Source organism: Pseudopipra pipra, chromosome 9, assembly GCF_036250125.1.
Source record: "Pseudopipra pipra isolate bDixPip1 chromosome 9, bDixPip1.hap1, whole genome shotgun sequence".
Taxonomy (NCBI): domain Eukaryota; kingdom Metazoa; phylum Chordata; class Aves; order Passeriformes; family Pipridae; genus Pseudopipra; species Pseudopipra pipra.
In genome coordinates, this window is record NC_087557.1 from 26,352,927 (window position 1) to 26,379,123 (window position 26,197).

At 56.8% G+C, this 26,197-nt stretch overlaps 2 protein-coding genes across 5 annotated transcripts in view; one reads left to right on the forward strand and one right to left on the reverse strand.

Annotated features, from left to right (window-relative positions):
• Positions 1 to 15,278, forward strand: part of POMGNT1 (protein O-linked mannose N-acetylglucosaminyltransferase 1 (beta 1,2-)) — a 166,927-nt gene extending 151,649 nt beyond the window's left edge. The window contains exons 1-22 of one of the 3 annotated variants that reach the window (XM_064665320.1): positions 56 to 212; positions 966 to 1,147; positions 3,642 to 3,750; positions 4,114 to 4,229; positions 4,529 to 4,594; positions 4,982 to 5,095; positions 5,744 to 5,861; positions 6,135 to 6,233; positions 6,742 to 6,869; positions 7,451 to 7,521; positions 7,822 to 7,897; positions 9,360 to 9,443; positions 9,575 to 9,616; positions 9,783 to 9,841; positions 10,355 to 10,427; positions 10,722 to 10,850; positions 11,165 to 11,290; positions 11,446 to 11,510; positions 11,894 to 11,938; positions 12,109 to 12,244; positions 12,521 to 12,630; positions 12,910 to 15,278. In XM_064665320.1, coding sequence (XP_064521390.1) covers positions 1,037 to 1,147; positions 3,642 to 3,750; positions 4,114 to 4,229; positions 4,529 to 4,594; positions 4,982 to 5,095; positions 5,744 to 5,861; positions 6,135 to 6,233; positions 6,742 to 6,869; positions 7,451 to 7,521; positions 7,822 to 7,897; positions 9,360 to 9,443; positions 9,575 to 9,616; positions 9,783 to 9,841; positions 10,355 to 10,427; positions 10,722 to 10,850; positions 11,165 to 11,290; positions 11,446 to 11,510; positions 11,894 to 11,938; positions 12,109 to 12,244; positions 12,521 to 12,630; positions 12,910 to 13,012 — 1,980 coding nt within the window. In that variant the 5' untranslated portion in view covers positions 56 to 212; positions 966 to 1,036 and the 3' untranslated portion in view covers positions 13,013 to 15,278. Of the gene's footprint in view, positions 1 to 55; positions 213 to 965; positions 1,148 to 3,641; positions 3,751 to 4,113; positions 4,230 to 4,528; positions 4,595 to 4,981; positions 5,096 to 5,743; positions 5,862 to 6,134; positions 6,234 to 6,741; positions 6,870 to 7,450; positions 7,522 to 7,821; positions 7,898 to 9,359; positions 9,444 to 9,574; positions 9,617 to 9,782; positions 9,842 to 10,354; positions 10,428 to 10,721; positions 10,851 to 11,164; positions 11,291 to 11,445; positions 11,511 to 11,893; positions 11,939 to 12,108; positions 12,245 to 12,520; positions 12,631 to 12,909 lie in introns of those variants that run through there. The other 2 variants (XM_064665321.1, XM_064665318.1) reach the window with 2 other exon arrangements.
• Positions 15,279 to 20,117: 4,839 nt separating this feature from the next.
• Positions 20,118 to 25,249, reverse strand: TSPAN1 (tetraspanin 1). 2 transcript variants are annotated; one of them, XM_064665333.1, is made up of 8 exons: positions 25,136 to 25,249; positions 24,933 to 24,997; positions 23,557 to 23,763; positions 23,052 to 23,126; positions 22,229 to 22,327; positions 21,707 to 21,844; positions 21,149 to 21,232; positions 20,118 to 20,884 (listed from the first exon to the last, which is right to left on the reverse strand). In XM_064665333.1, exons 2-8 carry the CDS (start codon positions 24,987 to 24,989, stop codon positions 20,831 to 20,833), a joined length of 714 nt encoding a protein of 237 aa, XP_064521403.1. In that variant the 5' UTR covers positions 24,990 to 24,997; positions 25,136 to 25,249; the 3' UTR covers positions 20,118 to 20,830. The 2 variants fall into 2 exon arrangements, with proteins under 2 accessions (XP_064521403.1, XP_064521402.1); XM_064665332.1 differs by having other exon boundaries at positions 20,655 to 20,884; positions 25,132 to 25,158.
• Positions 25,250 to 26,197: the final 948 nt, after the last annotated feature.

The following is a 26,197-nucleotide window of genomic DNA, read 5'->3' on the forward strand; positions in this document are numbered from 1 at the left end:
GGGGCGGGCAGAGCGGCGCGGGGGGGGGCGGGGCTAACGCGGGACACGCCCCCCGCGGTGTCGCTGCGGCGCCGGAAGCGGCGCGGAGGGTGCGCGGGGCGGCGGCGCCTCTGCGACCGGACCGGATCGGCCCAGCCCGGCCCAGCCAAGCCCAGCCCAGCCCAGTCCGGCCCAGCCCTGCCCGGCCCCGCCTCAGCCTCCCCGCGCGGACCGTGAGTAGCGCGGCCGGCACACACACATACACACACACACACGCTGCGGCCCCCCCCGGGCTCTCCTTGTCGCCCTCCCGGCTCTCCCTCCCCACCCAGAGCTCCTCGGTGCCCTTCGCTACCCCCCTCCCCCCAGAGCCTCTGGGCCCCCGCCCCGGGCGGCTGCGGTGCCTCCAGCTCGTCGCTGGTGCTCCTGGGGGACGCTGTCCTCCGGCCGGGTCTCTTGCTCCCCCGGGGCTCTGCATCCCCCCCGGGCCCGGCTGCTCCCCGCGAGGCTTGGCCTCCCCCGGGCACGGCCCCCCTGCCCCAGGGTGCTGGGGCTCCAGCAGGGCATTCCTGGCGCTGCTCCCCGCGCCCGGGCTGTGCGTGGGGAGGGTGCGTCTCTGCACAGGCACATGAGACCAGTGGCGGCCCCTCCATCGCACCTGCGGGTCCGGGGCCTGTCGCCAGCTCCTGCCTTTGGGCAGCTTTTTTTTCCCGGAGCATGGAAGTGGGCCCACGGCACTGCAGCAGCCTCCAGGTTGGCCTGGAGCAGGGACCGGCACCGGCACACGGGTTCAGGGGCTTCCCATCGCCCTGCTCACAGTCTTGGCCTCCTGCATCGCTCCCGGTGGGAGTGCTGGCAGGCAGGGAGGCTTCCAGGGGCTTTTAGTCAGTGCTGTTCGTGGGCACTGTCTGTGCCAGGCGCTGCCTTTGCCAGGGAGGGGGTTTGAAAGTTCTCCCCTCCACCCTGTGCCCATCCCACCCTGGCAGGGAGCCCCGATGGACACGGGAGTGGAGCAGCACACATCCTGACCCCTGCCCCCGTGCCAGCCCCCGGGACCATGGAGGAGTGGAAGCCCAACCCCGCCGTGAAGCCCCACAAGAAGCGGAGCTGGTACCTGGCCTGGAAGTACAAGCTGATGAACCAGCGCGCGCTGCGGAAGCTGTGCCAGGTGAGTCACCCGCAGCCCTGTGGGGGATTAGGAGGGATAATCCACGGGATTTACGAATTTATGGAGCAGCTCCATGGCTGGAAGTGGGTCTGCTGGCAGTGTGGGTGACCTGACATGCTGGGGAAGCGTAGCTTGCTCCCCAGTTTGCTCCCTTCAGTGCCTTTGTGTGGAAGGGCCTGCCGTGTCTGGCACCTCCTTTCAGCTGCAAAGGGACCTGTTGAGTGGCTATGGGAGGAGACACAATTATCCAGGTGGCCTTGGGAGTCTTTCAGCTAGAAACCTGGCTGATTCCTCCCCTCCTGGCTCTGGACCCAGTGCTGCAGGGCTCAGCCTGTAGAGGGAAACCATTCTTGCTGTTTGGTTTGCAAACCAAGCCTGGCATAGGGCATGACAGGTGGACAGAGAAAATAGGGCTTTGTAACAGGATCTCATGCCCCAGAGGCAGCTGGCGTCTGGGAAAGCTGCAGGCTTGGTTGCTTGTGCTAATCCTTGGCAGAGACAGGGTCCTAGAGGGTGTCTGGGGGTGTAAGGAATGGTTTGGCCCCATGGCAGCAAACAGCAGAAAAGGTGCCTTTCCTGAGAGAAGCTCATAAAATCTGGCAGTTAGTTGCTGTGGGAGGGAGCAGGGGAGGGTTTTGCATGTGCCTGGGAGGATGAAGGCTGGGGAAGGAGATTGCTCAGTTCTGTGTCTGATGGGATGTTCAAGGCTTGGGAATGGGTCTGGTCATTCAGGCAGATTTTGCTCACTATGCTGGGGCAACGGGCTAGAGCCTGCCTGCTGTCATCTCTGTCCTTTGTGGCACTGCTGTGGCTTAAAAAACAAATGAAAATTGGGCTTAGTATAGGTAAACCCAGGGATTCGGGTATGGAGCAGCCAGGTCTGCAGCATCTGAGTCTCCATCAGCAGCTCTGACTGGGTCTGCCTTGCTAGACCGGGCTGCTGGTCTTGCTTAGTGCTGACTTATTCCCTCTGGTCACTGGGGTGCTCCCTCACATCCCCAGCACTGAGCAGGGTGAAGATCTGGGCAGGTTGGGAAGGTGGCCTTCCTGCCTTGTTGCAAGCCCACAGCTCTGTTCTTGCCTAATTAAAAGCTTTCTGTGCACAGATCCCAAAAGGTGCTCATGCTCCTGAGTCAACAGCCAATTAACAAGCCAAAATGCCATAGTGACATTTATATCACCGTGTTGTGTTATTGCTGGTTTTCCATTTTCCCCAGTTGCTCCTTGAACCTGTTTGGCTGCTTGGCAGTGAGAGCAGCAACATGTAGTTTTGAGGCAGTAGCTGGACAGACAGGGCAGGAATCCTTTTAGTGCCTCTCACCAAGGGCAGGCCTGGGTGTGATCCCAACCCCACACCAGACTGCAGAGAATCAAGGGTCCTAGAGCTGAAAAAGCACAAATTTCTAGGAAGAAAGCTGTTGTGGGGCTGAGGGGCAAGGGAAGAGTCTCAAAACCACCCAAAACCTGACTGGGCCCTGGGTTACAAAGCTCCCTGGCTCAAGTAAAGACAAATTGTTTCAGCTGAGGTCTGACCTTTCAGTCCTGCATCCCACCCCAGCACTGCAGCTATTAGACCATCCTCTTGGCTGTGGCCGGACCTGCTCTTGCAGAAGGTAGATTATTTCCCAGCGTGAGATGTTTGTGGTCCAGGTATTCCTGTGTGGCTCCGTCTCAACAGGGTCCCTGTTAGGGTGGAGCAGTTTCTGCTTTACACTGGGTCCAAATACCAGGAAAAAGACTGACATTGAGGAAGAGAGGAGCAAGATGCATTTAAGTAAAAACAGGTGCTTGTAGAAGTGGTGTAGTCTTTTGCACCTCCTCTTGGTCTGAGAACAACAAGGCCGTGGGCAATGGTGATGGTCACAACAGGGGTTCTTATGAACTGTTCCACGGCCCCTGGACTTTCCCACAGCCCTCTGTGTCAGCAACCACATGGGTTGCATTGGAGTTTGCTGCAGATAGTAAAGCTGTGGGCTGTTCTCTGCAGCCTGTGGTACAGTGCTCTTTCCTGAAAGCAGACCTCAGCTTCTTCCCTTTGGTTGTTTTAGCTGCACAGCATCTCCTCTCCTCTGAATACCCGGACTGCATCCTCTCGTTGCAGGGGGACAGATGACAGTAGTGATGCTGCAGGAGAGGCAGAAGTTAAGGTTATCCTGGGAGTTGTATCTCTGAATTACCAAACTCTTTGCCTGCAGGGGTCCTCAAACTTGATGTAATACTTTAACAGGAATCTGCTCACAGATCTGGAAGCAGGGATGTGTTGGAAGTGGGTTAATTCTCACATAACTAGAAGGTAGTGCTCTCCAGCTGATAAATGCCTTTCACCATAAAACTCGGTCACCTGTATTTTTTTCTCTTTGCTCTCCCCAGAAGAAAACAGGGGAATTGACAGATGCTTGTGATCCCTTGCAACATCTCCTTGGGGTGCCCTGCAGCCCCTGCCAAAGTGGGTTGTTACTTACAAATTGCTAACACAAAGCATCCTGCATTGCAGACAGGTGCTGTCCTCTTCCTGCTTGTGACTGTGATCGTGAACATCAAGCTGATCTTGGATACCAGGAGAGCTGCTTATGAGGAGGAAGAGGAGTCTGCACAGGACTACGGTGAGCGGCAGCATCCTGTTGTGCTTTGGAAGCAAGGAAACTGGAGGGAGGGAAGTAATTTCTTAAAGTGAGGGCTAATTTGTGACCAGCTACAACACAAAAGATAGATCTGTGCATGTGGGTTTAATAAAAATTAATAGAAAACTTTGTCCTCGTTACCAGTCTGTCTGCAGGAGGCTTTGGCACATTTGGCTGTAGGGATCTGTGTGGGGATAGACTTGTTGCCATTTTGTGTTTTCCCAGTGCCTGCCATCCCTCCCATGGCTACTTGGGCTGGGATGCCTGGTGGGCATGACCTTCTGGAGGCCTGGCTGGGCTGAGCAGGGGCAAGACTGGTTGAAACTGGGCATTTCTCCGCTGTAGATGATGAGATGCTGAACGTGGAGGTCCCCAGGCACCCTGTCAACAACAAGAAGGTCCTGGATGTCGAGGTGTATTCCAGCCGGTCCAAGGTCTACGTGGCTGTGGATGGGACAACGGTAAGGGACGGGAGTGCTGTCCCTGTGTGCAGAGGGTGAATAAAGCTGAACAGGTGAAGCTGCAAACAGCAGTGGTGAGAGCAGCTCAGTGGCAAGGAGTGGATCACCCTCCTGCCTCTGGGACTCCAGGATTATTCTCCTGTGTTGTCTTCTGCTCTGGCACCCACCACTGCCATGGGCAAAGCCAAAACGTCACAGGAGAGAGACTTGACCCTTGTTTGGGGGCTCTGCTGGGCCGAATGGGCAGGCAATAAGAAGAGGTCTTGGCATATAATTCTCATGACTTAATCCACTTGCAGGTCCTGGAAGATGAGGCTCGGGAGCAGGGAAGAGGGATCCACGTCATCGTCTTAAATCAGGCCACGGTAAAGCATCCCCATGTGTCTGCATTTGTCTTTCTGACTGGGCAGTTTGTCCTTGCTCTTGATGTTGGGTGCCTGAGGAGGGAGGTCCCCGAATGCTTTTTATCTGTCGTTTGCAGAGCATGACACAGTCAGCCAGACTGTCCCTGCGGGGTTTCCCTTGTGCTGCCTGCTGTCCCTGGGGAGCGGGCAGGGGAGGAGTTGTGAGGTTGGGTGATGCTGTCCCAAAGGCCTGAGGGTTGAGCTTGACTGGGGATTAACTCCCTGGCATACCGGAAAAGCCACTCCTTGTGTTGCTCAAGGAATGAGGCTTCCAGGGCAGATTTCCATAATTCTGTGTGTCGGTACCATGTGGTATTTAAGATGCATCCGATGTTTAAATACCAATAGGGTCATGTGATGGCCAAGAGGGTCTTTGACACCTACTCTCCCCATGAAGATGAAGCCATGGTACTTTTCCTCAACATGGTTGCCCGGGGCCGAATCCTGATCTTCACCATTAAGGTATGTGACCCTCATGTCAAAAGGAAAAGTCATCTTGAGTCAGGATGCCCTGAAGCTCATCTTGGCAGCAGCCTTCTGAATGTCACCAGGCATTCCCAGTGCTAAATGTCACATCTCTGCAGGGCTGCAACTCCCTGGCTGGATCACCTCCCTTGCCCTCCCTTGTTGCTGCAGCTACTGCTGTGTGTCCTGCAAAGCAGGAGGGCAAAAAGCAGATGTGTCAGAGCCTGCAGCAATAAGCAAGGGGTTAGGTGGAGAACGGACATGAGGAAATACCAGGATGTGGTGGGATCCTTTTGTCTCCCAGTTCCAGGCTTTACAGAGGTCTTGTGGACTGTGCTGGCTCTGGGCTGCTGTGTGACAGCACTGTGCTGCTTCAGGGTTCCAGGTTTAGCTGTGTGAAGTGTTGCTTAACACAAGGCCCTGCTTGAGAACATTTTGGTCTCAAGGAAACAGGAGTCCATGACTCCTCTGACCTCCCTGTGGGTCATGATGAATCCACCAGCAGCTTTAGTGGCACAGAGACATTGAAGGTTTCAGGATCAACTGGTTGAAGGGTAGGAATGGGCCCTCTACTTCTTTGTTATTGATGGAAGACTTTCCTTGTCAGGAGCCACACCTCAACAGCAGGGTTGTGTTTTTTTGCAGGATGAAGGCTCCTTTCACCTCAAGGACACAGCCAAGAGTGTCCTGAAAAGCCTGGGGAGCCAAGTTGCGCCATTCCTGAGCTGGAGAGACATGTGGACATTTGTGGGGAAGAAGGGAGGTGAGTCTTGCACAGGCTGGGAGAGGGTTTGTGGCTCCTTTTTTTGGGAGAAACCAGGTGAAGACAAACCCAGCCTGTCCCCAGCATGCTGTATGAGCAGGGAACAAGTCACAGAGAGTGGCAGCTCTGTTCCTGGGGGTCGGGAGAGTATGGAAGTGTTCCTTCAGCAATTTGCCAGAGGCCAATGGGAAAAGGTGCCAAGCTGCCACCCAGCCTCTGGTCATGCTTTGATGGGCCCTTCCAGACAGTCCTGACCCTGTGTCCCTGCTCCAGGGGAAGTGTACGGGGAGAAGCACGCCAAGTCACCTGCCCTCTCGACGTGGGGTGACCCCGTACTGCTGAAGACAGAAGTTCACCTGACATCCGTGGAAGGTAGGAAGTGCAGTCTGCTCTGTGGTATCTCTGGGAGATGTCTGCCTGCTGCCTGGTTTTAAGTCAAAGCCGTGGGTCTGTTAGCAAAATCCCAGGATGGATTTAAGGCTGTTTGAGATGGTGGTGGTAACTTTAAAAATGGACACAGCTTCCCTTCTGCCTGCCTTCCTGGCAATTCCGTGTGTGATTGTTGAGAAGGGTGAGGACAGAAAAGTGGGAATGTGGTCTGGACATTTGTCACCTGTCCAAACCAGACCTGGTCTGGTCTTTTCTGACTGTTGGCCTTGAACAGCCCATTGCTGCTCAGAGAGGCCATAGGTGGGGTTGGGCTCTGAATGGCTCCTGTGGTTGTATCCAACATCCAGAAGTGTTGATTGTTCCTGGTACCAAGGACTGGCTCGGTGGAGGCTGAGCCCAGGGGCAGCCCTGTGTGTGGTAGTACAGCCTGGAGCACACAAGGTGAGGCCCTGGGGATGACAGGTCTGTGTTTGCTCCTCGGTGTCTCCAGATGCTGAGTGCCATTGGCCCGACACAGAGCTGAACCGGCGCCGGAAGAGGTTCTGCAGCAAAGTAGAAGGTTATGGCAGCGTCTGCAGCTGCAAAGACCCCACACCCATCGAGTTCAACCCTGATCCCGTGAGTGCCTGGGCAGAGTGTTCAGGGAAAGCTCTGTGAGGGAGGGCTGGGCCGGACCAGGCGTGTTTTGCAGCTCAGGTACAGAGCCCTGCTCTTAAGCACCAGCTGAGTATTCCAAACTGCCCCCGGGCAAGCCCAGAGCCTTGGCAAAGGTAAAGTGGATACATGGGGGCAGGTGATACTGGGGAAAGGGAGTTCCCTTGCCCTGAGCCCCCAGCTTATGCTGGCTCTGGGGACATCAGTGTAAGCAGCAGAGTTTGTACCTTTGGAGATGGAGCAGCTATTGTGGCCTTTGGGCTGTCCTTGGCCCAGTGCTGAAGGGTTCAAAGGTCTCTGAGTGGATGCAGACTGATTTGGGAGCTGGGGCAGAGGTGGGGTGAAGGAGAGAAGCTGGCAGGATCTCCAGCAGTGCTGAGTGGTGTCCTGGTTGGTTGGTGTGGTCCTGCACTAAAGGATAGGACTATACAGCTCTGCTGTTTTAGCAGCAGGTCCCTACCCCTTGGAACCTGCCATAAAATCATAGCATCGTTGTGGTTGGCATAGCCTCTCCCACCCCACTCACACACATTGTTCTCTTCCAGCTCAAAGACAATAAAGTCTTTGATGTGCCTGTAGCTGTTATTGCAGGGAACCGGCCCAACTACCTGTACAGGTAAGCACTTCCAGGGGGCTCCTCTGCTCTGCACTACAAGACCAGACATGGCCCAGGCCCTTCCCTTTCTCCTGCTGGCAGGATCCAGCCGCCTCCTGGGGTTGCATGAGCAGCATGGGCCAACCTGCTTGGGCAGTTCCCTGGGTCCTTGGCCATGGGAAAGTGAAGAGCCCAAGGGCAATAGGTCCTGTTCCCTAATCATGCACACTTTCCCCCATCCCAAGGGATCCATACCCCTCTGCTGAAGGGCCTGTGCCCACCGGGGCTGTGCTGCTCTCAGGCCCCTCCCTCTCTCCCCAGGATGCTGCGTTCCTTGCTGTCGGCTCAGGGCGTCAATCCACAGATGATCACAGTCTTCATCGATGGCTACTATGAGGTGAGAGCATTCCCAGAGATCCATGAAGCCAGCTCCATGGTCCCCCAGCTGAGAGTATGAGGTTCTAGCCCAGTCCTTGGTGGGTGGCAGGTTATGAGCCCCGTCACCCTTCCTGCTGTTGTGTGTCACACTGCTCCTCACCCGCTCTTAGCAAAGTCAGCTTAGCCAAGCCATGCCTGTGGATAAAGCTGCCTTGGCCTTGCCCAGAGCCCAGAGTTGATGTCTCCATGTCAGAAAGGGGTTGCTGTGCAGGAATGAGGTGAGGTGGTCATGCTGGGCTCTCCCCGTCCTCTTTTCTCAGTTGATGAGGATCATCAGCCCCTTGGGCAGGGTCTGGGTGTAACACCATCTGTCCAGCTCCCTCGTGTGAAGAGGAACAAACCAGTCCAACCATGCCTGTCCAGCTCCACTCTCAGTAAGAAGTGAAGAGGCCCAAAACAGTGTGTTTTCACAAGGCTCAAAGCTGGGGGCTCATGAAAGCTGGGGCCAGGTGGAGGAGAACTGGCCCTTTAGAGGGAAAGACCTTCCTCTCAGCTCAACCTTAGAAAGCCCTGGAGAATCCTACTGCAAGTCTTGGCTCTCTTGCAGTGAAATGAAGTCTGGGACAGGCATGTAGGGTCTTAGTAGGTCTCAGGAGCTTGCTAGGCCTCCTCTCTGCAGCATCTGGTGAGTTACTGCCTGGTTGCCTTGTGATGGAGACAGGGAAGGGAACAGGCTTGTTCCCTTACAGGCCTCTCCCACCACTGCCAGGTTGTGGGGCTGGGGGAGCTGGTTTGTTTATGCAGACTCTTGCTGTACCACATCAGAGTGGTTAAAGATAGCAGCATCTATTGCCATGGCAACTGGAGCAGCATCCCTCAGCTACGAGGGGGCAGCCTGGATGCTCATGCTGCCATGGTGGATACCAGGGAAAGGGGGTTGGTACTCATTGGTACAATGGGAGTTCCTCTCTTTTGTGGCTTGGAGGTGGGATGCACAGTAAGGGGATGGAGAAGGCCTTGGTGGGTCCTTCTTGGGGCAGAGATATGTCAGCCCAAATATGAGTTACTTCTGGCCCCAGTGCAGATGTGCTTGGTCAGAAGGGTTTTTTCTTGGCAACTGTGAGAGAAAATTGAGTTGATAGAGGTCTTGCCATTAAGCAGCTACTAGGTGTTCCTGGCTGTACCTGTTTTCTTTCTGCACTGTCCATGGGGGACTGGGAATTTGGTATTCTTGGATACAACTTTGGGTCTGCAAACTATCAGGGGTAACAGAAACTCATGGCGATACCCAAGAGTTGCAGGGCCAGGAGGGTTTGGTGAGTTCTGTGCTGCAGGGTCTACAGCACAGCATCATTTTGAGCCTCACTTGCCCCAGGAAGACAGCCATGTGCAAGGATATTTTTGTCCTGGGGACCTGACACTGGCAGAGGGTGGGGAGAATGACCCACATGTTTGATGAGCTTTGTACTTTCCCATTGCAGGAGCCAATGGATGTCGTGGAGCTGTTTGGCCTCTCAGGAATACAGCACACTCCCATCAGCATTAAAAATGCTAGAGTTTCCCAGGTGAGAGAGCTTTTTCCAAATCCTGGGACAGTTATTTCCAGGGACCTGGGATAGCATTTGAGGAGGCAGGCTTAGGCCCAGATCTGTGCCAGGCTGATGCTAACACAGGCAATGGATGTCTTTTCTTGTAGCACTACAAAGCCAGCCTGACTGCAACCTTCAACCTATTCCCGGTGAGTGTGACTGCTACAGTGCAGGCTGTCCCTGGCATCTGTGATCCCCTCTCATGGGAGCTGGAATCAGTCCTCAGGGGCAGGGAACAGCACAGGCAGGGGACACTGTCTATCTCTGCTCTGTCCTGTTTGTCTCCATCCTTCTGACATTCTCCTTGCCCTACAGGAAGCTAAATTTGCTGTGGTTCTGGAGGAAGATCTTGACATTTCTGTTGACTTCTTCAGGTAAAGTTGTGGGTTTCTGTGTGGGCAGACCATTTCCTGGAGCTCTCTGGCTGCTCAGGAGAGGCCAGATCTCTGCCATGCTGTAGCTCACTTATCTGAGGCTGAGCAGTCCCCAGGCAACAGCCTAACTGAGCTCTGCCCATAGAGTCTTGAGTCCACTGTCCTGGCACTCAGTGCAGAGTGACTTCAGGGTCAGGGATCTCTTCCTGGTTTGCTTTTTGGGGACACTGATCCTTTCTGTGCATATATGGTTGGGGCTGCCCCATAGCAAGAGAACAGAGGCAGTGTCTAACAGGGCTCCTGTTTTTCCCTAAGGAGGAGAGACTGAGCAGGAGACAATGTTGTCCCCTCCTCATGAGGAGATGCAGCTTAGCTTGTTTTCAGGTGTTCCTCCCCACCAGTTGGGATAAGTAGTCCCAGCAGTTGGGGGTGGCTCATCCCTTGGTGGAGAGTTTGCCTTGTTTTACATGGTAGAAGGATGTTTGACTAAGGACTGTTCAACTCTTTCCTCAGCTTTCTGAGCCAATCAATACACCTTCTGGAGGAGGACGAGAGCCTGTACTGCATCTCAGCATGGAATGACCAGGTGAGTCAGGGAAGGATGATGGAACAGGGCCACCTGTGCCCTGTGTTGTTCCCATGTCAGTCTGGGGTCCAGGTTCCATTTTTAAAGCAGGGCATCCTAAGTGGGTCTGTCTCCCCAGCCCTGGACTCTTGAAAAGTGCCCCTGCAAATCACCATCCTGTCCCTGCCATGTGCTTCCCACTGGCTGGTCCCTTCTTCTCTGTCTCCACTGAGGTTCTCAGTGGAGCACAATATCTCCCTTTTTGTTGGGGTAGGGGCACATTCAGGGTGCTGAACAATCTCCATAACATTGCAGGGCTATGAGCACACAGCTGAGGACCCCTCACTCCTGTATCGTGTGGAGACCATGCCAGGCCTGGGATGGGTGCTCCGGAAGAACCTGTACAAGGATGAGCTGGAGCCAAAGTGGCCAACCCCTGAGAAGGTGAGTACCCTAAGGGACCCTGACTTCTTCACCCCATCTCTGCCCATCAGCAGGCCCTGACCTTCACCCAGTCCCTGTGTGCACAGCTCTTGGAGGGGCTATCCTTGTGCTTGAACTGGGAAGGATGCCCAAGCAGAATGGATTTGGGACATTCTGGGTGCTCATAACCAGCCACAGAGCTGGCTGGAGCAGCCCAGAGAGGCAGGGGACAAAGAGGCTGGACTTGGTGTGGGTACCCAGAAAGGTCCCTGGATGGCCATACTACCTAATCATGTCCCCAAACTTGAGTGTGAGTGGCAGTTTCCCCTCCCCAGCTCTGGGACTGGGACATGTGGATGCGGATGCCTGAGCAGCGGAAGGGCCGGGAGTGCATCATCCCCGACATCTCACGCTCCTACCACTTCGGCATCGTGGGGCTCAACATGAACGGCTACTTCCACGTGAGTGACCTCCTGCGGTCCCCAAGCCCTGTCCTGGTGCTGATCTCTGACTCAGACACCTTCCTAGGTAGTGGGGATGCTTGAGGTCATGCCCAAGTACTCCTGACTCGTGATCGAACGCGGTTTTCCTTCCCTCCCTTCTCTCTTCCTCCCAGGAAGCCTATTTCAAGAAGCACAAGTTCAACACAGTTCCAAATGTCCAGCTTAAAAATGTGGAGAGGTGAGTGCTGGTCAGAATGAATGAGATCTTGATGAAACAGTTGCTTGACCTGACCCTTGTCTCCTTGTGCTGGACTTGTCTTCCTTCCTTCTGGAACAGCCATAACCTGCATCAGCACACTGGCCTCTGCTGGGGAATCCTGGCACTGGTTTATGCAAGGTTGGGTTTGGCTTCCCTGTGCTTCAGGTGGATATGTTGAAGGGTCATGTTTTTGCTGCCACATCGCCAGGATGTGTGGCAGTCACTGCTCTCCATGTGTTAGTTCCAACCTACCTTTAGTATTATACTGGGGCAGTCTTGAATTTGGATCATTCTGGGTGTCCCCTGCTTATCAAAGTGCCTGACTCTGCCCTGATCTCTTGTGTTCTCTCCTCCTCCCACAGCTTGAGGAAGGATGCCTATGAGACTGAAATTCATCGGCTCCTGGGGTAAGTGCCTACAGGAAAGTCAGGAGGCCACAGGGCACAGTGGGTGAACCAACCAGGACAGGAGGAAGGGTGGAGGTGGCCCTGGTAGCCCTGGTGCCTGTCTGAAGTACTCTGCCGTGGGAATAGGGAGGAGGTGGGGTTCCCTCTCACTCCCTGTTCTGTTTCCACAGTGAGGCTGAGGTCTTGGACCACAGCAAGAATCCCTGCGAGGACTCCTTTGTGCCCGACACGGAGGGCAAGGTCTACGTCATGTTCATCAGGATGGAGCAGGAAGCAGATTTCACCACCTGGACTCAGCTTGCCAAGGTGAGGCCCCTGACATGACCTGTCCTCAGGCCTGCGCTGATCTCTGCATCTGACCTGGCTGTCATTCTTGGGTTTGCCCATGGCATCAATGCAGCTCAACAAGTGGGTTCTTGCTGTCCCTGGGTGATGTTAAAGCTCTCAGTGGAGGGGGATGCTGCCCTCTTTGCACTGCCTTGGTGAGGGCAGGGGTGGTGGCTCTTCCCATGCCAGGGGATGCCTGGCCCTGGTGTCTGTCCCCAGGCTCTGATTCCTCTTCCTCCCACTCCACCATCCTAGTGCCTCCACATCTGGGACCTGGACGTCCGTGGGAACCACAAGGGGTTGTGGCGGCTCTTCCGCAAGAAGAACCACTTCCTTGTGGTGGGGGTCCCTGCCTCCCCCTACTCGTGAGTATCAGGGACACAACAATTTGAGTAATCCCCCATCTTCATGGCACTGTCCGCTGCCTGGCACACTGTATCATCCACTCCTGTCCCAGCCCAATCCTGGCGGGACATCACCCCCCCTTTCTTAGTCTGTGTGGTGGGAGGAGGGACAGGATACATTCCCAGGGCTGGAGGATGTCCCTGTGGGAAGGAGATCATGCCAGGCAGTGCTGTTGGGAATTGGGGTCCTAAGGCGGACCACCACCCCTGCCTGCTCCCATCCAGCTCCCTCACCTGCAGGTCCAAGAAACCTTCATCAGTGACTCCAATCTACATGGAGCCCCCTGCCAAGGAGGAGGGGGCAGTGGCAGTGCCAGCGGTTGCAGCAGCAGAGCAGACCTGAGACTGGCAGCTGGAAGTGAAGGGGACTGGGGGAAGACAGAGACCCCCACGGTGCAGAGCCAGAGTTGGCAGCAGCTCTCGGAGGCTGGTGACTGGATACGGACTCCTGTTTTGGGCTGCAAAATGAGATCTTGGGCTCCCTCCAGCCCCCTGTTGTGGTCTCCCTCTCCCTTGCACAGGACAGGGTCGTTCCCTGTAGATACATCACCCCCATCCCAGGAACTTTCGTTTTTTAACACAGACGCTTTACTAACGCTGCTCCTTTTGCCCCCTGGCTGGGCAAGGCTGGAGGAAGGAGATGCTCAACTGGAGCCTAGAGGGGGCCTCAAGAAACACCTCTGCTCCCTTTTTGGCCCCAAAGTGCTGAGAAGGCGGCATGGTGCAAGTGCTGCAGCCTGCCAGCTGGGTGGTATTTATTAACTCTTGCCTGGCTGGCTCTGTGTGCCCCATGGTGATCACGGTGGTGAAGAGGGGATATTCCAGCATCTCTTCTGTTACCTGCACGATGGATGCACCTTGAAGACTATGCAGGGTTGGATATCTTCCTGCACACTGGTTTTGTTTTGTGGGCTGCAGGTACTGGTGCAGCCCAGCTCACAGGCAAAAGGGAATACTGAAGAGGAGCTGGACCTGCTGCGGACACGTCAGGGACACCCCATGCCCAGCACGAGGGCTGTCAGTTCTGGAAGCTGGAGATGACTGTAGATGGAAGGGGATCAGACTGTGCTGCAGCTCAGACCATCCTCACCCACCTTCTCTGTGGGGAGCAGCCCTGCCCCCGAGTCGTGGGAGAGGGGGCGAAAGTGCCTTGCAGAGCGAGATGGGAGCAGCCACTGGCCGTGTCCCTGGCTGCAGGGGCAGGATGGGCCAGGGTCCTCTGGAGTGAGAGATGCTGCACTATGACATGGACCTTGCCTGTGGTACTGTACCCTGTCTCTCCCTCTTCCCTGCCCAGCTATCTCCTGCTTCTGCTGAAGGCAGAGGGAATTCCTTCTCCTGAATCCCCATCCTGACTGTGGTACGTTGCTAGCAGGGAAGTTGTGAGCTGATCTAGGATGGGCAGCCTGGCTGTCCTGCTGTGGTACACCCCTCATGCAGAGGGAGAGGGAGGAGGTTCCTGTCCCCCCTTCCCTGCCTTAGGAAGGACCCCAGGGTCCCCTCCTGTTCCCAGACACTTGGTACTAATGCCCCCCTTGTATCTGGGGGGCAGTCCTGCTCCCCTTGCTCAGTACACCTCCCTGTCTCATCCATGCAGCAAGAGATTGCTGCTAAGCCCTTTCCCTGAGGTCACAGGGGCTCTTCCCCTTCATTTTTTCACTGTGAACTGAGCATTGGGGTCTACATACACTACACACTAACTTATTTATTTATTGCTTCCGGGAAGGGGGTGGATAACAGGAAAGCAACATGGAGAGCTGGCAGCCCCCAGCCTGTGCAAGAGCAGTTGTGGAAGGTTTGTCTCTTGTCCCCCTGGCTCCATCCTCTCTTCCCTGCCTTCCTCCCTTGCCCACAATAGGAAGGAAAAGTTGCAAACCAGGGAAATCTCTTTGGCCAAGGTGGTCCCAGTGCAGCTCTAGTGTGACTGCAGGGACTCTGACCCTTCTGGTCCTTGCATGCCTGCCCTGGCAGCAGGAACGGGTTGGATGCAGGAGGGGAACAAGAGCGTGCAGGGTGACATCCCAGAGCCTCCAGCACCAGTCTGGCAGCCAGTGGGCAGGTGGCCCCTGTGCTGACCCTCAGGGTAAAAGGTCTTTTCAGAGTGATGGAAAAGGGACTTGGCTTCTTTTTGGGGAACGTAGCTCGCTCCCCATGCCCTGCTTTGGAAAAACTTCCATGGCTCACTATTACCCTTTCCTTAGCATCCCAAGGCCTAGTTTCTCTTCCCCCTCAAAATAAAGGAACCCCCTTTCCCTTCTCTGGCAGGGCTCAGGCTTGGCTTCCTCCCAGCTCTTCTTGGGGCTGGGGAGGGTGGTCCTTGGGGTAGAGAATGGCTAAACACAAGTTCCCCTCTCCTCTGGTGCCAACCCTGCAGTGACCAGGGGGCTGTGGGTCCCTGCTGTCAGCGACAGCAGGACTTGACTGGTGGGCATCATCTCCCTTCTCTGCACACCTCGCTGGGCCTGCTGGGTGCTGTTCCCTTCCTCCCCATTCCCCCAGCAAGGCTCCGGGGTGGCAGCCATGGCAGGGCTGGGTGTGTGGCATCACCAGGGTTTGCCGCTTTCTGAATCAAATTATTTTTTCAGGAGTAAACGTTGCAAAGCTGTTGAGCCTCGTGTGTTCCGTTGCCTGGCCTCATGTGTGGGCTGGGGCTGGAAAGGACAGACTCCTGTCCCCTGTGCAGTGCAGGCCTGGCCATGGGCTAACGGTGGCCCTGGGCCTGTGCCAGCAGAGGTCCTCCGTGCAGTGCCATGCGGTGCCAGCATGGCTGGCACAGGTTTATGAGCTGTTCCCTCCTCAAGCTTTATCACTTTAATCTTCATTATGGAAACTCTGACGAGCTGCCTGGCGACTGCTTGGCGTGACCAGCCCCCTTGTTTCCCTCAACACCTCCAGCTACTGATCCCCTGAGAACTATGACTCATCACCCTCGTGGCCATTCCACATTTCTGCTCCCATGGGGCAGGTAGCCTTGGGAGGACTGGAGATGTGCCCATTTTTGGGGCAGAGACTACAGGACCCAAATGAAATGGCAGTGGGAGAGTGTCAGCCACCAGCATGGACTGCAACCTGCATCCCAGACTGGCTGCCTCCTGCTCCCCTGCCTGATCCCTGCAGCCAGGCTGGGCTGCCACCCCTTCCTCAGGACCAGGCACAGCTTTCGGGTGGGGGCACAGCCCTTGCCAGAAGTTTTTTGCCTGGCCCCAGGGGCTTGGCTTGGTGATGCTGGAGAGTCTCTCACCTCCTGGCAGCCTCCCCCTCTGCCTCCTGCCCAAACCCTTTGGTGCTGAGCCACTGCCAGGGTACCACAGGCAAGGGGAGGATCAAGCTGCTGGGTCTGCCCTAGGACAGAGCCCTGCAGAGTGATGGGGGCTTGGGTCTGACACCCACCATATCGTGCCCACCTCGAGGAGCCAGTGTGTGCAAACTGCTGTGTTCATAGGGGCCTCCCCTCCTGAACTGGAGTCTCGGTGCTAGAAACAGGTTAATCCCTCTGAAGGGGGAGCGCCTGTGCCAGGCTGATGGAGAGCCTCAGCTCATCACCCCCAGGTGATGGTGATGCCAAGGCTCATTGCCCAGGGGGCTCAGTCCCTGGGAGCTTGTTAGATGAGCTGGGTCGCTCCCCATTATGTCCCCTTTTTGGGGTCTCACTCCCCTTCCTAGCACAGCCCGCTGGTGCTGGAGCGTGCCCGGCTGGCCAGGAGCTGTCTGGGGGACTGGCCTGTCACCTGCCCTCTCTGGGAAGCCTGACCCCTGGTTCCCAGAGCTCAGCCCCCTGAGCTTTAGCTCATGTTGCCCGAGCTGTGGTTCCCAGGTCTCACTCAGCCCCTTGCAGCCCCCCCAGGCCGGCCTCCCTGGCTTTGTGCAGCCCTACAAAGGAGAACCTGTCTGGGCTGCTCCACCTCCCAGGAGCTGGCTGATAATTAAACAAAAGCAAAATAGCTTTGGCATGAAACTTGACCTTTCCAGAGCTTGTGGGGGGTGGGGAGTTTTGCATAATTTCTGGTGGTGTTTATTTTTATGCGTTATGTTTTTTTGCCAGACATCTCTCTGCTGTGGGAGCAGGGAATCCCTGTGTTCCGATGATGGGCTGGTAGGTGGGAGACAAGCTCCAGGCTGACTCTTCCCATGGCACATCAGTCCCTTGTGCCCCACAGATAGAAGGAAACACCCTCCAGCCACTCTTCCAGGATAACAGATCCAGAGGATCTCTAGGATGGAGAGATCTCAGCACTAGAGGGATAGTGGGTGTGCTGACCCCATCCCCTTCCCTGCGTGGGAGGGAGTCAGTGATGCTACGCCCAAGCCACTTGCATCCCAGCTCAGGGAACTGATCCTAAATTTTCAGCACCCTCTGCTTCATAAAAAGTCCTGCAATGCCAAGGTGCCCAAACTGCTCCCAGGAAGGGGCTCTCCTTGGCTTCTCCCCTTGATCCCAGCTGGGTGGGGGTGGTCCTTCTGCTTCACCCAGCCCATCCCTGTCCCTGTTCCCTGCTGTGCCTCCTGACACAGGACTGCCAGCTCCTGTGCCCACACCCGAGTGAATTAATCTTCAACTGGGTACCCAGAATTGTTGCCATGATGGTTATTGTCCCATGATGGTTATTGTCCCATGTCCTGCCCAGCACAGAATTAATGATTAACACCCCAGGTTCAATGTCAGCTCCTGCCTGCTGCCTTTTGAACAGCCCTTCCGTCGCCTCCTCTGATACCCTCACAAATAATCAGGGCAGGGAGCTGCCTAGAAAGCGCACTTGGGGTTGGGTTAGCACCCGGGATGGTTTATCTCTGAGGCATGGAGGAAGAAGAGGAGAAGGGGACCCAGGGAGTAAGGCTATGCCAGGAAAAGTGTGCATTGCGTCACTTCTTCCCCTGGGCCAGTCCATGCCCTTCGAGGATGTCCTCTCCTCCCTAATCCGGGAACATCCTGGCCAGGCTGTTACGCAGGTGGGGGAAATTCCCCACAGAGGGCACTCCTTGGGTAGCTGGTGCCAGATAAGCTTGCTTTTGCTTCTTAATTTACTTCTTTTATCAACACAAACACAGAGAGGTGCAATTCCTCCTTCCTCTCACGTACCTGTCCCCATCAACACTAATTCCCAGGAAGGAGGGGATGGCTCCTTTCCTGAATCACTGAGTGCTGAGCACTGCCTATCCCCTGCCAGCACAGATCCCTGTGCCACCCAGGGTTTGGCACATGCCAGTGAAGAATTCACCCTACAAATCTCCTGGGACTTTGGCCCGTGTGTGGCACCCAACATAGCAGGGCAACGGGTGCACAGGCACCCCATGGGGCTTCTGGGGTGTGAAAGGCAGCTCTTCTGCCTTCCCCATATGGCCAGGGGGGACAACCTAAGGACCAGGGAGCACCAGCTGGTGCATGGCTGGGGTCAGCAGTGACCAGGCTTTGGCAGGCACAGGGCACTGACTGCTTGCCCAACATCCCTGCAGGGGGACTTTACCCTCCTGCCCTCTCTCACCCTGTGTTGCAGGTGGAAAAGAAGAGCCCCCACTCTGGCACACACCCAGATACACCAGCTGTTCGGGCTTCTCCTGACATCTTCCGAGGGACAATAAGGAAGTTTATGTTTGCTACCAGGTGTTCTTGAGGACCTTTGGAACTCGTGCTTCCATGGCACAACTGTCAGCTTCTGGGGTGCTGCCAGGCACCTCAGGGCGCCAGTCAGGGAGAACCAGACAAGTCTAAGGGGTGCAGGGTACAGGGTGCGAGATACCTGGTGGCACCCACATGGGTTGGTGGACTGGGATGTGTCCTGGAGCTGGTGATGGGATGAGATCTCCTCTGGAGAGCCCAAAAGCTCCAGTGGTGCTTGGGCAGTGGGAAGCAGAGAGCAGGGGCAGAGGGGGGGCACAGGGGAGGCTGTGCCAGTCTGGCTTACCCTCCACTGCTGCGCTTTCAGCTGCCAGGGCAGCCAAGAGCCTCGAAGGGCAGCTGGGAGGAATCATATCCGGGAGGAGAAACTGGTCCTTCGAGTTTTCCCAGCAGGTGGAGGGAAAGAACAAAGCCGGTGGTTGCAGGGTTATTGACAAAACTCAGTGCCACAGAAACAGCCTGTCCTGCCCCACCGAAACCCCAGGGCCAGGAGGAGGTTGGAAGACAAAAGCCATCGGCTGGTCAGACATCACCCCCAAACCTGCTCCACCCCACGGGGGTGATGGTGGGAGGGTGTGTGCCAGGAGCCGGCTTTGCAAGGCAGCCCCACTAAGAGGGAGCAGAGGAGGACATGGCCAGGTGTGCCCAGAGGTGCCTGGCTTTGTACCAGCCAGCTCCTGGGCACCACAACACCTCCGGGAAGGGCCTTGGGCAGTGCCAGGCTCCAGGCGGCTCCTACGTCCATTGAGAGGGAAAAGAGGCATAAAAGCCCTGACATCACCCACGAGGTGACAACAGTTTATGGTGGAATTGGGGCATTCACCTGTCCAGGAAGGATAAGGCTATTTTCTGGCAGCTTTCCCCCACACCTTGCTGTGGGGCAGGGCCAAAACCCATGTCCCCAGGGCTGAGTCACTCGGGTGGGGAAGCAGGTGCCTGTGCCCATCCCACTGCCACCAGCGTGCTGGACGGTGCCAGGGAGATGCCAGACCCCAATGGGCCACAGCAGTGCCTTGGTGCAGCCCTGTACCCAGTGCAGGAGCTGATAAGGGGGTGCCATGGCAGGCATAGAGCAAGGCAGTGCAGGGGGAGGCTGTTTGCACACTGCTAATCACCCGTCCTTCAGCACCACCCTCCCCCAGTCCCTGTGCTCTGCCCCACAACCAGGGAGCCTCATATCAAAAATAGGGTGAAGCAGCCCTTGGGAACACCCACCCCCCAAACCACCCACCCTGGCCTCACTTCTGAAATGGGGCAACTGAGGCAGGGCAAGCAGATCCTCAAGGGCAGAGAAGGAGCAATGCTGGGGAAAGAGGGTGGTTGGAAATGCCCCCAGCCCACCCATGACCCCCACCACCACCACCCAACATAGAGGGACAGCAGCCCCCCACACACAGGCAGTGTGGGACAATGCCGGGGAGGGAGATGCTCAGAGATGGGGCTGGCAGGATCCATCCTTCCTCACCACCCCATTTCAGGTTCCTGGGGCTGATGGGGACACAGGAACACCCCAGCCAGCCCTGCCTTTCAAGCCAAGCTGTTGCTCAGTCCATGAACGGCTGCTCTGAGCAAGCAGCGGCTGTTGCAGAGGGAGGGTGGGTGTAGTGCTGGTGGTGGCCCCCACCACTGCCCATCTGTTGTGCAAACACTGGGCTGCTTGTTTCCAAGCACCTGAGCAGAGAAGGAGCTGCAGGCAAGGAGGGCAGGCAGCCTGAGGGCAGGGCTGTGCTGCCTGCAAGGACCTGGAAGGAAATGGGGGGGGGGACTCAAGGCAGCTCCCACCTCTGTACCCTCCCAAACAGAGGCAGCACCAAGATCAACTCCAGAAAATAACTTTTTTAATCCAAGATGAAAAATTTATTTGCATTTCTTTACAGCATGGAGAGGGGCTCACCCATGAGATGACAGAAGGCACACAGGGGGCAGGCCCAGCACCTGTAGGGCCAGGGACCACCAGGGCTGTCTTCATGCCAGGGCAGGGGCAGAGACCAGCCAGCCCCTCTTTCAGGGGACAACACAGCAACAGGGTCAGTGCTGGCACAAAAAGGATGCAGGAGTAGATACATCCCCCTGTGAGGTGTAGTTACCACCCAGAGGGTGGTAGTTACCTCAATAGAGGGAAGCAGGGAGGCAGGCCAGCTCCCTGCCCTGCCAGCTCCCACTTAGGTGCACACTGGGGACAGCATGGGAGAGGTACAGCACCCACCTGCAAGAGTTTACCAAGGCATTGCTGTGCCACTGCCAGATCAGCAGCCCTGAACAGCCCTGGTGCTGCTTTATCTCCTGCTGACATCAGCTAAACAGACCGAACAGCTTCTTCCACCCCACCCCCTTCAAAAACCACCCCAAATCACTATGTACAGACTCAGTGTGCCATATCAGTACAAAAATATACACAAACTCTACAGATCCCAGCTCAGTAGATCAAAGTACAGCTATAAATCACAGTGCCTAGGACAGCATCAGACCCAGGGAGGGATGGGGTCCCCCCCCAGGAGCACGGCACCAGCAGGGGTGGGGGGCACATCATCTTCCCGCCTCGTGGGATCATTTCTGATCCAGCCGACAGTACAGGTACATGGAAACCGCCATGGATGCAATCTGGGGGTGGCAAGATGCAAGTCAGCCCCTCTAAATGTGCATCCTCCCTCCCCCTTCCCAACATGGGTTTGAGTCACAGCCCACCGTTCCCAGTGCACCAAGGAGGAAGAGCTGGATGTGCCCAGGGAAGAAGGCTCAGGGGCCTGGAGCAGATGGTGCTCCATGGGGCTGCCCCAGCCCCCTTGGCCATCGAGGCTGGTCCCAGCCCCACCACTCACCTCCAGGTACAAGGAAGAGGGAGCACAGCAGTGCTCAGGCACTCACCTCCAAGGCACCGATGCCGGCTGCCACGCCACCCGCCACTCCCGCATTAGTCCTGATTTCTTCCAGGATCTGGTCGAAACAACCCTACAGGAGGCAACCACACAGGTGAGGATGACCAAGAGGGGGCAATGCCCCAACTGCCAGGGCACAGCATCCCCAGAAAGGGAGGTACTCTTCTCCCACCCAGAGAACACAGCCTTGGAGAAGATCTGGGGGCTCCAGTGGGCAAACTCAGCCACTTCTCAGCGGACATATTAGGACAAAGGGGGAGCAGAAGAAGGGAAAGCACCCAAAAAGGCAGAGTTCTGCATGCTGGGTTCATGCCCAGCATCAGGCATTCCACTCTGCTCCCTTTAGGACCAGAGCAACAGTAATAGCTTTGCTGGTCTCTATCAGGGACAAGCCAGGGCCACCGCAGCATCCCCCAGGAGTTAAAGCCCATGGGACCGCCGTGTCCAGAGCTGGGCCTGGAGCTACAGGACACATCTCCATCCCTATGCCCAGGCACATCCCAAAACAGGCTCTGCCAGAGGGCAAGAGCCACCAGCGTGTCCGTACCGTGACATTTCTTTGTGCAGCCAGTGTGGCGTTGCAGGACCCAGGCGAGCCACAACACTGGGGGGGGTAGAACCCATTTTTCTCATAATAGAAGGAGTTATTGAAGTCTGTGTAGTTATTCAGGCCACAGCAATGGACCTAAGAGGGGGAGAGAGAAGAAGGGATGGGGAGAGCATCCTTCATGTCTCCCTCCAGGCTCCGATGCAATCTGGACCCCACTGTGTCACGAAGGGTGTCACCCATCTCAACCCAGCTCTGGCAGGGTGCTCAACAGTCATCTCAAGACCTGGATTTTACCCTACACACCATCACATACATCTCTCACCCCAGGCATGGGACCACTAGATCTCAAGCAGGTGGTTCCCAGGCACCAGGGAAGCTGACGAGGTGGGGACAGCTCAGCACATCCAGGATTGTGACGGCGTTCCCATTCCCATCCCACTGGCCCACCCAGGTGTGCACCACCAAGCTTGTGTTGGGAGGATTCTGACCCACAGGTGAGGGTCCCAGGGCTCAGCACACCTGTGTCATGGTGGTATTCCAGATCTGCGTGAAAGTCGGATCCTTCCCATACTGCTCCTTCAGGACAGGGGTCACCACAGCCGTCAGCAGCGACTCTGCCTGGAAGAAGAGGCAGAAAGACACCATCAGAGAAGGTCTTGGGGAGCACCACAGAGCCAAGCACCTCCATACTGGTCTCAGCCTATGGGGAGGAGACCAGCAAGACCCATCATGGCCAGAAGTACATCACACCACGTCCCTTTGACCCACAGGGAGCTTGGCCCTTTCCCCACTAACCAGTGCCTTATGGCACCAAGGTCTCTTACAACCAGTGAGTCATCTGATAAGCAGTGTTAAGTGAGGGAGCCAGGAATGATGTTTGACCCACGGTTCACTTCTCTAGTGCCTAATGAGGCAGGCACCTTTCTCTCCAGGTGGTTTCTCAGCTGCCTAATAAAGGGTTGAGTTTGCTCAACATAAGGCATTAGCGACTTCCTCTCCCATATAGCTCCTACTCTCAGAGATGGAGAGGAGTCAAGCCTAAGCTGGTAATGGACTGAGGAGCTTGAGAGAAAGAAGCGGGCAAAACTTGCCCTAATAAAAAAAAATGAGGTTTATGGTACAACAGGAATCCCTGTTCCCACCACCCTCAGCCCAGCCAGGCTACCCCAGCCTGCCCCTGTAGTGGGTGCCAGCAGTGACCAACATCCCTTCCTCCTGCAGCAGCGCCCACCCCTCAGCTTCCCCATCCATGGGCAGCACTGCCAGCCCATATCTCCTGTTTTCCCAAGGGGTAGGACATGTCCCAGATCAGCCCAACCCGAGACTCAGGTATGCCACTCACAAGAGTTGTGTAGACCAGAGCCACCACAGCAACAGCAACTTCAGCGATGAAGATGATGAGCACCACTGAGAAGAACTAGGACACAGCAAGGGGAGGGAGGTCAAACTGACAGCCAGAATTCCTCAAGGGCCCCAGGAACACATCTCTTTCCCCAGGGCCACAGGATCTTGGGGCTTAAGCCCTCCTGCCTCATTGCTTTCAGCTTTGCTCCAAGGCAGAAGCAGCACAACCTTGGGGTTCTCCAGCCCTCCCTCTGCATGGGGCTGAGCTCTCTGGACACACTCCTGCTCAGGACTGACTACTGCTCAGCACCACCTCCTGCCTCCTCTCACTCTTTCCCCAGGCAGACTTCGAGTCCAGCACTGCCTTTCCAAAATCCACCCAGACTGCCACACATGGAAACATCCACAGAGCACATATCCACAGCGAAATCTGTCCATCAGATCTCCCCCACCACAGACCCAGCTCAAATGAGGCTAAACAAGAAGGTAAGTCAGGTCCATACCACCATCAGGAGACACTTGCTCTCCTTCTGGGCACCACAGCACCCGAGGAAGCCGATGATCAGGAGGATGGCACCAATGACGATGAGAACATAGCTCACATTCACAATCTGCAGGACACTAGAGGAGAGCGCCCCAAATATATCCACGAATGACTGTCCATCCACTTTGACCCAGATGCCAACTCCTAGGAGGGTCCCGCCACTGAGCTGGGAGGAGAAAGGCAATGTCAACTTCCAGGTAGGCAAGAGATCTGCTGTTTGGGGAAGGCCCTGGCACAGGTATTTCTTCCCTCTGCCATTTTTCACCATACCAGAGCAAGATTTCCTGGTACTGTGGGGCACCTCAGGGCATTGCCACTGCACACTGGGGGCGGCCAGATGTAACACACCCCTCCACCAGCACAGCCTCTGTGTGGTGTCACAGCTGCCCCCTTCCCCACCCCGAGTGGTTTCAGTGCTGGCAGTGGGGCAGAACGCCCCACACAGGGCAGCCAAGCCAGCAATGCCACCAGCCCGTGGCACGTGACCCCAGAGGGGCCCACACGGCCAGTGCAGACACTGGCCACCACCACCCTGTCACAAGCTCCTCCATCCAGGGCAGGTGCCCACCCACCTGGAGGACTAGCTGAGCAGCCCCCCCACCCCAGACACTCACAGACTCCTGGGCAAAGGTCAGCTCCTGGCTGCCTCTGTCTGTCCCAGCCCTGACCTCTGCCCATTTGACCTTCCCCACCACCCCCAGATCCTAGCAGGAGCTTTAAGGAGGCAGTGTTTCACCAGGGCAAGCCTGGAGGCTCTGCACCCCCTTTCCCAAGGCTGTATCCTACCACACCCCCTTCCAGGTGGCTCCATTGCTCCTGCAGAGCCAGGGCTCTCGGAAGCTTCACTACTCTCTGCCCTGGGTGGGAGCAGAGTGTGTGCTCTGGAAGTACCCAATGTCCAAGAACCCCAACACCCCAGGCCACAGTCACACACATGGGCTGCTCCTCCACAGACATGGGCCCCCCAGGCAGGGACCCGGCAAACCCCCCTGTTCTGAGACACAGATCTTCAGCACAGCGAGGGACACAAGCAGCTGATGCAACAGCCACTGTCCCCAGAGCCCGGCACAGCCCTTATTGGAGTAAAACCCGCCCAAGCTCAGGGCTTTATCCCTCAGTTTGGGGGCCAGAGACCAGACCTCGCGCCCCAGCGGGGTCCCATGGGCACAAATCCCACCTACAGTCACCTCTCCACACCCTCTGCTCCATCGCCCACGGAAAGGAACATGGAGGGGCAGGAGAGACAAGCCAGACGGGCTGAACCCACCCCACACCCGGCTCAGGGCATCCCCCGGACCCGGCTCCCGCAGACCCCAGCCCCCGGCGTGCACTTACAAAGATGGCCAGGTTGAAGAGGATCATCATAACCTTGATAAAGGTAAAGCACCCCATCTTTGCACCTAAGGAGAGTAGAGAAGTTACCGAGGGAAGCCCCATCGCTGGCACCGCCGGTGCCCTCCCGCGAACGAGGCCCAGCTCCCCTCCAGGGGAGCCCGGAGGGAGTATCCCCGGGCAGGGAGGGACGGAGCTCGACCTACCTGGACGGAAAGCAGATCCCAGCACCACCACCTCACCCTACCTGCCCCAACCCTCTCTACCGCCGCCACCCTCCCGCCGCTGCCCTTTAAACGGGCTCGGCCCCGGGGCCGCCCCGCCCCGTCCGGCCCCGCCGGGGCCACCCCCTGCAGGTGTCCCGGGGATCCCGGTGCCTTGCTGCCCTCTGCAGGGACCGGGCAGCCCGGACGGCCGCTGCCCGCGCCCATCGCCGCGGCCTGGGGGATTTGGGGTCCCCGTCCCGCTGCTGCCGGGAGCTGACAACCCCCGGGGGTCGCACACCCTGCGACCCGGCTTAGTCCCAGCCCGACAGAGCCCCGCGGAGCAGAAGGCTGAGACCCCTGCTATGGGGACTTTAGCGGGAAACGATATCAGCCCTGGGGGTCTTCACCCCATGGCGGATGCTGCAGCTGTGGGGGTACCACCCGCTGCCCTCCTCCGCAGGCGGTCTGCAGCTGTGCTTGAAATTTTCCAGCTGTGGACGGCTCCAGCAGTCGCAGCCCCCCAGTCTCAGCCCCTCGGGTCACAGCCCCCCCCTCTGCCACCCATGGCTGAGCCATCCCATCTGCCCAGGATGATTCTGTGGGTGCGCTGCTGGTCCCCCCTTCTCGGGACCACCCAGGCAGGGATCTCTCCAAAATCCAAACTTCCAACACCCTGGGCGAAAAGAGAAGCAGGCAAAGGAGGGCACAGGGGGGAACAGCTGCACAAGCCGGTTTACAAAAAGGAAAAGCCGAAGCTGGACGGGCCGTCCCCGACTGCTGCGCTGGGAGGTGGATTTTTGCCGGCGGGGACCCAGCGGGGTGGTGGCAGAAGAGGACAGTGACAGCCATAACAGATGCCAGCGCTGGAGCAGGTCAGCAGAGACCTGCCGTAGCCTAAGGGCTGCCAAAAGTGATTTTCTTTGGAAAGACACTTTGAAAAAGGGCTGGTTTCCCACAGAGGAGGGCTATAAGAGAGCCACACAGCACACGGGGGGGAAGCTGACCCCCAGGCCTGCCCCTGGCGGTGGTCCTTGCTGGTCCAGTGCACCTTTGGGGCAGGAG

Bases quoted from the DNA above. Each gene is read 5' to 3' on its own strand.
- TSPAN1 (XM_064665333.1), bottom strand. From the start codon at position 24,989: ATGGGGTGCTTTACCTTTATCAAGGTTATGATGATCCTCTTCAACCTG. The intron at 22,328-23,051 runs GTGAGTGGCATA...CTCTTCTTCCAG, and splicing joins CTCTGGTCTACACAACTCTT to GCAGAGTCGCTGCTGACGGC. The intron at 21,233-21,706 runs GTACGGACACGC...TGCCTCCTGTAG, and splicing joins CTGCACAAAGAAATGTCACG to GGTTGTTTCGACCAGATCCT.